We start from the raw sequence: 14285 nt of genomic DNA, 5'->3' as shown, positions 1-14285 counted from the left end.
TAGATTATTTCTCATGCTAAAACCAAACGGCAACATATTTGCACAAGATACCTAATCTTTTATCATCCATAACTCTTCCAAATTACTGCATGTTTTCTTGTACTTTTCCAAAGCAGAAACACAACTAAAGAAAACTGTTTAATTTCAGATATGCAGCACCAAAAAGAATCTCCCACACTTTACAGGGTCTCAGCACAGAGTATGCACAAAAGGGGACTGAATGCGTAACACTTTCCACTTCTTTTGCGACAAGGAACACTAGATAACTCAAAGCCATCTCAAGACAACTCTGAAGATCAACCCATTCCACTTCTCTGCAGAAAACTGAATGTAGCTGCAAATGTCGGCCTGCATTCAGTTTCAGTACTGAGCCTTCACAACACACTGCTTGAAATTCTGGTTCTGCTTTAACAACAGAAAATAGTCGTCTCATGAGTAATAAATACAAAATTTTATTCACTTCATTAGTTTATGAAAATTACAATGCATTTCAATACAACATTCAGGACATGCCATGTTATTCAAATAAACAAACATTTATTTTTCAAATGAACAAACATTTATCGATGATAAAAATTATGCTGAAATTCAGTGTGAACTTCAAACTGAAACACTCTGAACATTACTAGTAACAGAGTGGGAAAATGGCATAACCAGCAACCAAAGTCTACAAAAGTTGGTGTAAACAGCTATAAATAAGTCCAACACACCCAGTAGTAGTGGGCTGAAATTAGAACGACCTTCATTTAACATAATTAGCTCAGAGAGCTCCCAGGATGCACTTAAAACAGGTGCTATGCAGAGCAGGTTTTACCCACCTGCAAGGAGATAACATATGTACACATGTATGCATACATATATACTGTAAATGTATGTGTGCTTGTAAATGATTTTACAGTGAATTATTCAGAATGAGAATATTTAAAAAAAAAAAAAATAAAAATATCTGCTTTGGTGTGAAATAAGATAGCAGAAAGGTATTTTTATACCATGGTTGCAACCACAAAATACATCTGCATATTTTCCACTTTTATGTCACTATCTTAGGGTCACAAGACAGTAACCTCCCTAACACACTACCTGAACTAAACACCAGCTATTACATTTGTGTTGATAGGCCTGTCACATGATTTACTATTTGAAATATGCAGTAACTAAGCATTCCATACCAAGCCAGCCCAATGGCATACAGGAAGGGTATCCATCTGTGGTGCTAGTAACCAAAGCTTGGGAACAGACGTGGGCTGATGGAAAAACTAGCCAGGGAGGATAGAATGAAGCAACCAATGGCCAGCAAGCTCTCCTATTCCTGGTGGTCAGACTTGCAAAGAACCACTTCCTGTGCATTTCGGGTGGAAACCTAAAGCCTTGTAATTCAGCAAGAATGGGTGACAGACATGAGGACATCTCGGCACATCGATTCCCATGCGTATAGACTGACTGTTGCTGCCATAGGATGATGGCTCCTTCTAGGTCCCTGCTCCCCTGGCTGTAGGAATGACTTCATAAAGTCAACTCCTTGTGTAGTCAGGGTGCCCACCAGGTGAAGAAATGCATCCAGGATTGCCCACTGGGGAGCCACTGTGGTACACAGGGGACAGAACGTGATGTCCAGCAACTTCGCTGGAATCTCAGAGGCAGGTGAGAAGGGGGAAGCAATTAAACCATAATTAACTAATCTATACTAAAGTTGTCTAGGAAGTGAATTTGCTACTACCAGGAAGTCTCGGTAGGTAACAGTCTTGTGAGCAATTCTTATAAATCACACAATATAACTGTCAAATATACAGAAAGGCGTCTATAACTGATATGCACAAATGACAGTTCTGATCCAGGCTTCATATGCAGACAGAAAATAGTTCTAGCATTTGAGGTCTCACTATTTTCAAGCGTAAAAGCATAGCTCTGTTTTGCAGTATGAATAAATTAATTACTACACAGAATGACAGCAAAACTAAAACATGTAGCTTCAGAAAGCAGAATAAAATAATAGGCAATAATAAAATAATGTTTGCAATGCAAAGAAAATCCCTTAATTAAGCGTGGAAGTATTTTTGTATGCTGTAGTCTCGTTATTAAATCCAATGGTTGTAATCCTCCATCAAATGCTGCTGTTTTTGTGCTTTTAAGTTTAAAAGCATCACAAAGTATTTTGTTATAAACGTTCAACATTCTTGTGTGCAAGAGTTTCAGTCAAGCTGCAGAATTTAACGTCCATATTCGAATACCGTGGAACTTACACTGGGGTCACACTGCATTTTCTTTCAACGGTTCCAGTTTTTTCTTTTTCTTTTGTAAAGAACACAGCTTTGAAGCAATATATACGACCAGATAAAACATTTATTATTATTGCTGAAAACCCTACAGCAGTGACTATTAGGTATTTACAAGTTAATGTGTAACTCTATTTTGGACAACAAAGTGCAGCACTGTCCCAGCTGGAAGGCTGTAGTGCAGAACCGTACAAATCTGAGCATACATGTGTGCTTGCTGTCGCTCTTCTCTTCCTTTAATGACACTTCAACAGCAGCGAATATTTGATCTAGGAGGAGGAAGTTCTGGTGGGATTTCTGGTTCTGGTTGCAGAGATAAAATGCTGTTAGACAGTTCACGCCTTTGAAATGTTTCTAGTGGCATCTGAAGCAGAAATAAAAATTAAAAAACGTTAGATTATTAGATATGGATACTCCAAACAGTCATTAGTCAAATAAATATGGAGCATTTTCAGAAGACAGTTAGCTGAGGATGGATGGATGTTTGGATGAATAGAACTTAAAGGTTACAGCTATGAACCTGCAACGAGATTGGTACTGTGTACACCAAGTCAATCACAACATGATTACCACCACAAGCCTCATTAGCAAGACTGGTACTGTGTATACTCGGCCAATTACAACATGATTACCACAAGCCACATCAGCGAAACTGGTATTTATATACTCAATCACAACATGACTACCATAAGCCACATACCTGTGACCAAGCAACTCAATTTTCAATGTTCCCAGGTCATTAATAAGTTGGGGCTCTTCATTCAACAAGCCTTACACATTTATTACAAACAAAAATGATTCTACAGAAATCATATATCAGTAATGTTCTCTGACTACAGACAAAAGAGAATGCTTAGACATTAAAGGAACACTGGACCATCCAGTCTGCCTCAGTACATGGTTGAACATCAATGAAATGACTAATGACCAAATATGTCCAGAGAAAAAAAAAGCTCTGTTACTAAAGTTCAAAAACTGATGGACAAAGACAAAACTAAAAGGAAGCTGCCCAAATATGTCCAGAGAAAACACACTGTTACTAAAGTTCAAAACCTGATGGACAGAGACAAAACTAAAAGGAAGCTGCCCAAATATGTCCAGAGAAAACACACTGTTACTAAATTCAAAACCTGATGGACAAAGACAAAACTAAAAGGAAGCTGCCCAAATATGTCCAGAGAAAAAAAAAAGCACTGTTACTAAAGTTTAAAAATTGATGGACAAAGACAAAACTGAAAGGAAGCTGCCCAAATATGTCCAGAGAAAACGCACTGTTACTAAAGTTCAAAACCTGATGGACAAAGACAAAACTAAAAGGAAGCTGCCCAAATATGTCCAGAGAAAACACACTGTTACTAAATTCAAAACCTGATGGACAAAGACAAAACTAAAAGGAAGCTGCCCAAATATGTCCAGAGAAAAAAAAAGCACTGTTACTAAAGTTCAAAAACTGATGGACAAAGACAAAATTAAAAGGAAGCTGCAACTATGCAAGTGGTATGAATCCTGTCATTTTTTAAGATCTTCATTAGATGTGCAATGGTGTCTCTGCCCATGCCTGTCTACATATCTGTGTGCGCCCATGCCTGTCTGGGCATCTGTGCACTTTGCACCCATGCCTCTCTGCATATCTGTGTGTAATATGCTGTCCATGGTTGCGCGGTACACAAATACAAACATAACTAAAGATGTACAGGACTTCCTTTCAATGATCCTAAGTAATGAAGATAAGCTAACAAGAAAGAGACATGGTCATTAATGCACCCAATTTGAGAGAAACTGCTACAGGGATTGAACATGATTCTTTTTCATGTACTTGAGTATTTACGAGCTCCAACAGTTATGATTCGGAGAGAAGTAAGTATGGGCATGTTTTGAATCTCACTGCTAGTACATTTCATGTAAATAACAAGAAGCAACTCTTAAACGAATGTAAATACTAGGTACCTATACTTACCAGTCACAAGGCTCAGGGTGCAATATTGAAAGTGTCAGGCTCAATAATGCACGTCCTGACACTTAAAAAAAAAGTGGCAAAAAGTAGCAAATTTCAAATGAACTTTTACACTACTTTGCAGGGTGCTTTACCCCTACGGTCCCAATATGGGGCATGGGGGGGGTTCACCTCTACATCCCTGTGGCATGTACATAGGAACTTTAAGACTGCTGTACCTCAAAGTTGGGGGATACTCAGATACTACGACCTTGGACTTGGCATACTTTCCCCTCACATTTGTACCTGCAGCTCCAGTATTCTAAGGATCGGAATTATAGGCCTCAGGATATTAACAGCAAGTTGTGAGCATTTGTAAACAACACACGCAACCACAGCTTAGCTGCATACCTTAGGGAACACTGTTCACAACCACCCAAGTTACTGAGTTTTGGATGCATAAGCCTCTAAGGACCACCCACCAAAGCATTAAGTGCATCACACCAAATGTCATCCCATATATACAAGTCGAGGAACTAATGAAGGCGGTACTCAAAAATAAATACAATTCAGTTCTAGATCACATCTCGCTGTAGACTACAAACAAGCAGAAAAAAAAAGTCTTCATAAGGACTGGTTCTAACCTGGTTTACAAAAATGACTTCTACCGCACAGACGTGCCAAGCCCAATGGTCTCTGGTGATAAAAAATAAAAATGGTGCAGACACAGGATACTAAATAGTAACAGAGTTCATCCCAAACTTCCTTGGCCATCTTATAAAACACTAAGCATTTTTAGTAAAAAGAGGAAATTAGGTAAACATGACATACTTCAACACACAAATGCATACACTTTTTCTTGTCTAAATTTTTGTGCAACTCACAGTTGGTTGAGCATGCTTCAGTATTACAGAAAATAAGTTGTTATAAATGAAAGATGCAAAACATCAAACACCCGTGATGAAGAACATTTTAATACCTACAGACTACATCATTAGCTAATGACTGACATGCAGAAAAAGACTAGCATCTTCAATAATGTCTGCACACAAAGTAGAAGAAATCTCCTCCACGGTATGACAAGTTAGAGATGCCCCTTGAGGTAACATTCAAGGGCAACTTTAGGCACAAAATGAAGTGTTTTTGACCACACTTTCAGCTTCTGTGAATTAGTGATGGTTATTTTCATTACATAGTTACACTTGCTTTATACTTTGACTTCTATGTATTGCTTGCGACAGAACAATTAGCTATTTTTTTCTTTTTTCATTGAAAGCTCCACTCTCCCAAAATGCCTCAATATATGATGTTTTGTCTTTCCTTTTCCTTGGCCCTTACAAAGGCAGTGTGCTTAATTCAGAACTTCATGAGTAGCTCTAAGCAACTGTCAAGGGAGTGTTTAATATAACACTTATTAATTCTGTTTTTTCTTATATATGCTAGTTCTGAAGATAAACCGCTTGATCTTTGTCAAGGAACAATAGCCGATTACCCTGCTTCACTAAGGGGAAACTAAACCTATGAGGCACACTGGCTGAATGAGATTAAAAATGCCAGCTACAAAAAGAAAAGTACAGTTATGTAAGAGCTTAACATAACAGTAGATGCCCTACAGTTCACTGTGCAGTATTCCAAGCTGTTAGGTTATCTTGCCAAAACAACCTGGATGTCCAGTCGGGATACCATAGCCAAAACTTTCAACAGAATCATACATTCATGGGTAAGTACTAGGCTAGCTGCTCTTGCAGGCCATTTTAAACCTAGCAAATTTCTCTCAAATGTGAGAATCAAACCCTGCACCTTGTGTTGGAGGTAAACAACTTAACCATTATGCCAATCCTGACATATGACTTGAGCCCAAAGGCACAAGGGTACATAAGCGGCTATATGGGCATAAACCCTCAGACCATCTCTAAGCCTGTAGAGGCCTAAGAACCAAAATAAATTGGCCAGCTAAGAGATGAGACAGACAGTAGTCCCCCTCAGTCCATGAGTAAAAGGAATGATGAATCAGAAAAGGGGGAAGGTACGGTGGGAAAGAATACTGCAACAGAGATGAGAAGGGCATAGTTTAGTTATGCAGGCCTTACTTATCTGTAATAGCAAATGTATGAATTTCATACCGTCTCAGTGGCATATGGATTTTGTGACTGCACAAACCCACACTGGCAGCTTTCCAGAGCTCAGAATCCCTTCCTCTGATTCTCTGTGACAGGGATTTGGCAATGTCTCTTCCCATCAGAGGAAGCCTTCCACTGTCACAGTCAGTTATTCAGGCTTTTAATGATAAGTAGAATGAACCAAGAAAGACCAGAAGAAATAGCCGTCTTAAACTAACCAATTCACAGCCATAAAGCATAGACACAAATAGTTAAATCCAACCACTACAAGTTTGGATACCATCAAACTGTACGCAAAATAAGGGGGAAAGGTGGGTGGGTGATGCCACTGAAGCAGTGTGAAATTCAAACCTCATCTATTACAAGTAAGTACGACTTGCGCAACTGTAGTACATTACACTGCCTCAGCGGCATATATGTTTAGATTCCCAAAGTCTACCCTACCTAGGAGGATGAAGGATAAGGATCCAGGAGCCTCTGGAGAATGGTCCTCGCAAAGCCTGCACTGGCACTTGAAATAATCCAGTTTGTAGTGACTTTTAAAGTTATGAACTGAGGACCAGGTTGCTGTCACTAGAATGCTTCTAGAGTATACTCCTTTCCAACACAAGAATGCTCCGAGTACACTCCTTTCCACCACCAGAATGCTTCTAGAGTATAGTCCTTTCCAACACCAGAATACTTCTAGAGTATACTCCTTTCCAACACTAGAATGCCTCTAGAGTGTATTCCTTTCCAACACTAGAATGCTTCTAGAGTATACTTTTTTCCAACACTAGAATGCTTCTAGAATATACTCTTTTCCAACACTAGAATACGTCTAGAATATACTCCTTGCCAACACTAGAATGCTTCTAGAATATACCCCTTGCCAATACTAGAATGCTTCTAGAATATACTATTTGCCAATACTAGAATGCTTCTAGAGTATACTCCCTTCCAATATCCCACCAAACCTGATAAGGCTCTTGTGGAATGTGCCTTAACTTTGCTTGGAATACATTTACCATGATGGGAGTAACAAACAACAACTGGAGAAGACAACAAGCAATTGTTTGCTTATACACAGGTTAAACCCTTATTAGCCCCGGAATAGAAAACAACAGTTTAAGATTTCCTGAAGGGGTTAGCTCTGTCAAAGCAGTACCTGAGCTGCCTGTGCATATCCAAGGTATGCAGAATCTTCTCTTCTTTGTTTTTAGGTTCCAGAAATAAAACTAGGAGAGTGGCGGCTTGATTCAGGGTAAATTCAGAGAAGTACTGCCAAGAAAGAAGGGATTATTGCATAAAACAATTCGGTCCTTGTGGAAAGTCATATAAGGCTGGCTTAACATGACAGCTTGCAGCTAAGACACTTGCCTTGTAGATGCCACAGCAATAAGCAAATAGTTTTCCAACTGATGAACCTCAAATCAGCCTAAAAGGTAATTTCAAAAGGAGATGAGACCTTTTTTATAGAACAAAGCTGAGATCCCAAGGAGAAGGAATATGATTTCAGTGAGTATCAAGTGCAAAACCCCTTTCATAAACTGACCACATAAAGAGTAAAAAGAGGGGGATCCATGGTTCCTCAAAGGTATCAAGACAGAATCACACAGGCAGTCAGTAGCAATTGCTCTAAGATGATGTCGTATGAGCAGATCCAGAATGTGAGGAAGGTTGTGGTAACTGCCCTTAGCCAATTCCATTAAAAGAGAGAACCAACTTTGCCTGGGCCAAAAGGGGATCATCACAATGATCTTTGGTAATTCTTTCTGAATTTTCAGAACTACCTTGGGTATTGGTGGAAATACGCAAAGGAACATGCTGGTCCAAGGCAATGACAATGCTTCTGTCCTCTAAGTGTGGTTGCACATATGTCTCAAACAGAAGCTTTCTAACTCTCTGTTTTAAAAGGAGGCAAACAGAGCTATTTGAAGTGCTCCTCACATCTGGATGAAATCCAGGAAGATCTCTGCCCTGAGTTTCCATTTGTGAGGGTCTCCTGGGGATCTGTTAAGTCTGCCTGCCACTATAGGTTTTGCACTGATGGGATGTATGAGGCCTGAATGCTGCAAGAGTAGCACCCAGGCTATCACTGCCAACCGGCAAACAGGGTAAAATATAGTGACCACTTACTTGCTTTAAGCATCTGAAGGACCCTATCTGCCTTGCAAAAGAACTCCTCTGGACACTGTTCAGCATGCAAAATCTGATTAGTCCATCTGCACTGACTGAACTGAGGTCTGGAGGGAGAAGGGTGGGTTGGGATTAAGAGACATCTGATCCCTCCACCACTGTAACTCCTGTTTCACGAAATCCAGCAATGATACCTGGAACTCCAAGGGAAGCAGATGTGGAGTCCAACAATTTTTTTAAAGTACCACTGAATCTTTCTCATGTAGAGTCTGTCCAGTTGTATAGGTTCATAGGTTCATACTAGTCTACCTGACCTAGGGCATTTATAAGCCTAGCCAGAGTGTGTTTGGCTTTCGCCACCCATTTTAAATGAATTTTGCTATGCCCTTTTTCGAGGTTAGTATACTGTGCCTCTGTCTAACAGTGACACAGAAGTGATACCCGGGTTAAACCTACGATCTCCCATTCACTCATCAAGATTCATATTGAAGAGAGTCAATAAGGGACTCTGCCTAACCTGGACTGAGATTTTATTCCATACTGAAGGGAGCCTCTGGGTTATGAATCTGTCCCTCCAGCATGTCCTATTTATTTCAGTGCTGAGGTTCAAGTCTCTCGAGCGCGTAGCTCGATGGGATTTGGATTTTCTGAGGTGAGCATGTCCATTAATTCCGGGTTGGACATGGCTTTATACGTCAGGCACAGATCGCCTCTGAGCAGGCGGTATGCCATTGAGTAGAGCTGGAGTTTCTTTAACCGGGCAGCATATGGCATCTGTTTGAGCCCTTTGATCCTCTTTGTGAGGTACTTTTGGGGTCTTTCCAGTTGCTGCAGGTGTCTGGTAAGGTACATCCCAAAAGGGGCATTGTACTCAATTATGGGCCTGATGAGGGATGAGTAAAGAGGCACAATGACCTCCCCTGATCTAGATGTGAATCCCTTCATGATTAGGTGGGCTATATAAAATGTTTTTCTAACCACTTTGGCCACGTGGTTTTCAAATGAGAGATTGCTATCAACTTGGGTTCCCCAGGTCCCTAATTACTTCTTCCGTACTTAATGGATTACCACCTATGTGGTAATTTGTGGGCACTTTGTTTTTGCCAAAGGGGATGACTATACACTTTTTGGCGTTTAGCTTGAGGCCATGGCTCTGGCACCAGTTGTCTGTTTCTATGAGGCCCTTTTGTAGGATGCTTTTATCAGCTGGAGAGTCAATTATGGCACCTAGTTTGCAGTCATCTGCGAACTTGGTCAGCCACAGTCCTTCCGTATTGGCCTGTACCTCCGAGAAATATACACCGAACAAGAGAGGTCCCAGGACTGAGCCTTGTGGGACGCCACTTGTAACTGGTTTGGAGTCTGACATGGCTCCAGCAATTCTAACCATGTGGGTTCTGTCCTTGAGCCAGTTTGCAACCCATCTAGTGACATAGGGGTTTATATTTAAGCTGGTGAGCTTATCTATAATGGCAGAGTGGGGTATTGTATCGAAGGCTTTTGCGAGGTCCAGGTAGGCTGTGTGGACCACCTTCCCCTTGTCAATGGCCTTGGTGACTGTTTCAAAGAAATCGACCAGGTTTAAGAGGCAAGATCTGCCCTTAAAGCTGAACTGGGTAGGATCCAGTGTCTGTAGGTCCCCACTATCTTTATTTATGAGGTCCATGATGATCCTTTCCATAGCTTTGCAGACCAAGCTAGTCAGGCTTATGGGGCGATAGTTTCCAGGATCCGTTGAGGCACCACCTTTGTGGAGAGGGACTACTGTTGCTGTACGCCACTCTTTGGGTACATATCCTGTAGTAAGGCTGAGATTGAACAGTAGTTTTATGTTTGGGTTCAGCTCTTCTTGGAGTTCATGTAGGATGCAGCCCGGGACACTGTCTGGTCCCATTGATGCTGTGTTTTTTGCTTTGGAGAGGGCAGCTCTTACCTCAGCATCTGAGATGTCAGGGGGGCAGCACTCTACTGGGATAGATATTTGCCCTTTTGGTGGGGAGGGGGGGGAGTTTGCGCTGAACCTATCAGCTAGGATGTTGGCAATGTCTGTGGGTTCGGTGTATTTTTTGTCATTTTGGACTAATTCTAAGCATATCTGGGAATTCCCACCCAGGTTCCTAACATAACTAAAGAAAGCCTTGTGATTATCCTTAGTGTCCTGTGCAATTTTTCTCTCGAAACTGGCCTTAGCTGATTTTATGAGTGCCCGTAGTTTTTTGCTAATACTGATCAGAGATGCCTTCCCTTTTTGGGATTTTGCTCTATCATGTAGTAGCTTTCTCCTTCTATTGTATAGTTTGTTTATGGCTGGGGTCCACCAGACAGGACGCCTGCCTTTGGAGGATTGGGTCTTGGTTTTGTTTGGGATTGCATGATCCATGCATTCCTGAAGGTGTTCATAGAATGCGTTTATAAAGGATTCTGCGGTCTGGGCCGTATTTTCCACAGGCCCGGGGGCTTTGAAGGATTCCGCCTTGGTTTTGAGGAGTGTGAAATTTGCTTTAGAGAAGTTTTTCACTGTGGTTTTCTGGGCAGGGGGTGGGGTCGGGATGTGAATATCCAGTGAGATGAGTTTATGGTCTGATCTTACCAGTAAGGGATACACTTCTGGTCTGGAGCACAGAGCCCCCATGTTGGTGATGATCAGGTCCAGTATGTTTTCCCCTCTTGTGGGAGTGGTAACAAGTTGTTCCATAGCATTTGAGTTTATAAATTCTAGGAACCTTTGGGCTAGGGTGTTGGAGCTAGAGTAAAGCTCCCAGGCTATGTTTGGGTAGTTGAAGTCGCCCAATATAATGGTGTTTGGAGAGACCTTCATATTTTCCAGTGTTCTCAGGAAGGCCGAGTGGGGTTCCTGGGTTTGGGAGGGTGGTCTGTAGCAGGCTATAAACTGGAAATGCAGTTTTACCCACTGTCAGTTGCACATGGATGGTCTCTGATGCTTCTTGCTGTGCCACCAACCTGGAGGTGTGGGTATCTTTGATGAATATTGATACTCCCCCCTCCTTTTGTGGTTCGGTCCAAGTTTTGGGGCAGAAAACCATGGTATGAGGTATAACCTGGTAGTGCTGGGGTGCTCTCGGGAGCCTTGAACCAGGTTTCTGTTACTGCACAGATATCGATGTTCTCCATGCTAAGGAGAGTTTTGAGTGTGTGCATCTTGAAGTTTAGACTTCTGGCGTTGAGTAGCATTACTCTTAGTTTTTTATTCCTTGTGATACCTATGGAGGTGGGTTTGTCTTTTGAGCCTTGCCTAAAAAAGGCACTATGGGGGTGGCAAGAGCCTTTGCCAATATCCGAAAGCCCAGGGGTGACAGGTGCAAGCCGTCCCTAGCGAAGCATTGTGGCTTGTCGAGCATGTCATCCCAGGCTGATAGGCATTGGATCCCCTTTGAATGACACCAATACTTAAGCCAATTGTTGAAATTGATCATCTTGTCTTCATATTGTGGCATTATTCTTGGTGAGGGTAAGATGCTACTCAAGGTCAGGGTCATACCGGCCTGGGCTACATGCTCAGAGAGCTCCTCTATGTCTCTTTTTATGTAGTCAAGGGAGGTACGTCTCAAGTCATTCACACCAGCATGGACAATGAATGAGTCATATTTGTACTTGCCTTGGAGTGACCTGAGTGCTTGTGTTATGTGGCGGATCCTAGCGCCCGACAGCCAGCTCACTGTGACCTTCTCCTTGTTCAGCCTGGTGAGCGGGACGTCAGTGTGCCTGACGATAGAGTCACCTATTACAAGTGTATCAGGTGTGTTGTTTAGCCTTAAAGGCTGTGACTGTTTGGCACACTGGCTTTGTGCGCTATGTGTTGCATGTGTTTTGTTTTGGGGTAGCGGTTGCTTAGGTGTCTGCTTTGGAGGTCTCTGCTGCTTAGGCAGATTTTTATTTAGAGCCTCCGAGTATGCTTTTGTGTGTTTATGTGTTTGGTTTGCTGTCGTGGTAGGTCTATGTGAGACTGGAATTGTAGTGAGTGTGGTTTCCTTCTCCTCCTGACTGGTTACGCCAGTACTGAGTTGAGAGAGCTTAGCCTCCAGTTTGGCTATATGGTTGCATCTCTCACATGTGTTGGAATTTGTTGGGAGGAGGAGAGGGTTGTCTGTGTACATGAGGTAGTTGTAACATTGCCTCAAGATTCCCAGATTCACCAGCTGGACCGGAGAGGAGATTGACAACTGACCTTTGGACATGCTAGAATAGTACTGAGAATTCCTTTATAATTGAAAAAAAGGGCCAATGGGGAACAAGGTACTCAAGAGGAGTTTGTGAGGGTGTAGTGCTTTTAATTTTTTAGTGCTGACTTATATAATTGCTTTAGTGAGCAAGTGCCAGGCTTTAGAGTAGGAATAGGGTGTTTATTATAAGAACTAGATCAGTTCTAAGGGAAAAAGTGAAGAGCAGACTTTGTGGAGCCGAGAATGGTTTAAACCTGAGCCGAGAATGGTTTAAACCCAATTAAGTGGAGCTGCCCGATGCTGCGCTATGTGCAAAATCGCGCAAAGCCGCCCCAAAGCGGGTTTTATACAGGGGGACTTGAAAGAGCTAGAAACTGGCCCAAAACGGCCAACAGACTACCACATTCTTGTGCTGGGTACACTCCTCCAGGGATAGATAGGCTGCTCTAAGCTCCCCACTGCCACTGGTGAACAAAGAAGCCTCCCTTTATCCAAGAAAGGAAATGGGCAACACAGGAACTTTCCAAAAGTCCAGAATACAGCAAAGCCTGTATTTGGACTACTCTAGGTCAGGAAAGACGGGAAACAAAGATAATTTTTTTTTGTTTTCTTTTTTGCAACAAACAGCAGGAAAATGCAATAAATATGTAACACAGGCTAGCGCACTTGAGTGTGTAGCCTCAACAGGTATATGCAACAGACAGGACAAACTTTAAATTATAAGCGCAAAAGCGCGCTAAAGCTGGTTTTAAAGCAGGGGGTTAGAAAGAGAGAGGAAATGGCCCAAAACGGCCAATAAGCTACAAGTCACTGGGCTGGAACCACTCCTCAAGGGATAGATAGGCTGCTCAGAACTCCCCACTCTCACTGGTGAACAAAGAAGCTTCCTCCTATCCAAATAAGGATATGGGCAACACAGGAACTATGACACAGCCCAGAGATCAGCAATACCTGAAGACTGGACTATTCTAGTTCAGTAAAGGCGGGAAACAAGGATATATATATATATATATATATTTTTTTTTTTACAAAGTAGCAGAAATTAGGTACAGAAACACAGTAAATGCTTTAATTCGGCTAGCGCACTTGAGTGTGTAGCCTACCAGTTAAACTAAGCAAAAACAAACTTTAAAAGTGCAAAAAAGTCAGAAATACAGGCAGGAATGCAATAAAACAACTTTACAGAGCTTATTTAGTTAAAGAAACAGAGAAGTCTAAATATACAGAAAAGCAGCTAAAACACACAAACACTTCAGATGCAGTACAACCTAGAGCACTTGAGTTGTAGCAATATTAAGGCAATTACAGTTATAATAAATGCTCTGAAATATACTCTATATTTCCAAAATGTTTGAGAAGCACAGTCAGAACACAAGGAGATTCAGGCAAAAAAAAAAATTTTTTTTGAAAGGGAAAAAGGAGAAACAGAAGGCCTTATCCAATGTTCTCTCTGTATTAGGTAGAATGAGCTAATTACACTAGACTGGGAGGAGTGTCACAGATCAGATTTACAGTAGGGGCGGGCAAATGCAAAGCCACCAAGTATAACAGGAAGACACCAACTGGGAGGGGAGGTGGGGACAAAAACAATAGCCTACAGACAGTAAGCACTAGAGAAAGCCACAAATGAAAGTTTTTAAACAGATAAAGATTTGTAAAG

General features: G+C 41.6%; 1 protein-coding gene across 1 annotated transcript in view; it reads right to left on the bottom strand.

Moving 5' to 3' along the window:
- Positions 1-432: 432 nt before the first annotated feature.
- Positions 433-14285, bottom strand: part of RAB12 (RAB12, member RAS oncogene family) — a 1061182-nt gene continuing 1047329 nt past the window's right edge. The window contains exon 6 of the mRNA XM_044066526.1: positions 433-2637. Within this exon, the coding sequence (XP_043922461.1) occupies positions 2521-2637 (117 nt within the window). The 3' untranslated portion in view covers positions 433-2520. The remainder of the gene's footprint in view (positions 2638-14285) is intronic.

This window comes from Protopterus annectens, chromosome 3.part1 (genome assembly GCF_019279795.1).
Source record: "Protopterus annectens isolate FY-2018-M chromosome 3.part1, PAN1.0, whole genome shotgun sequence".
Lineage (NCBI taxonomy): Eukaryota > Metazoa > Chordata > Ceratodontiformes > Protopteridae > Protopterus > Protopterus annectens.
The sequence above is the reverse complement of the archived record's forward strand: the minus strand, read 5'-3'. Positions and strand labels throughout refer to the sequence as shown.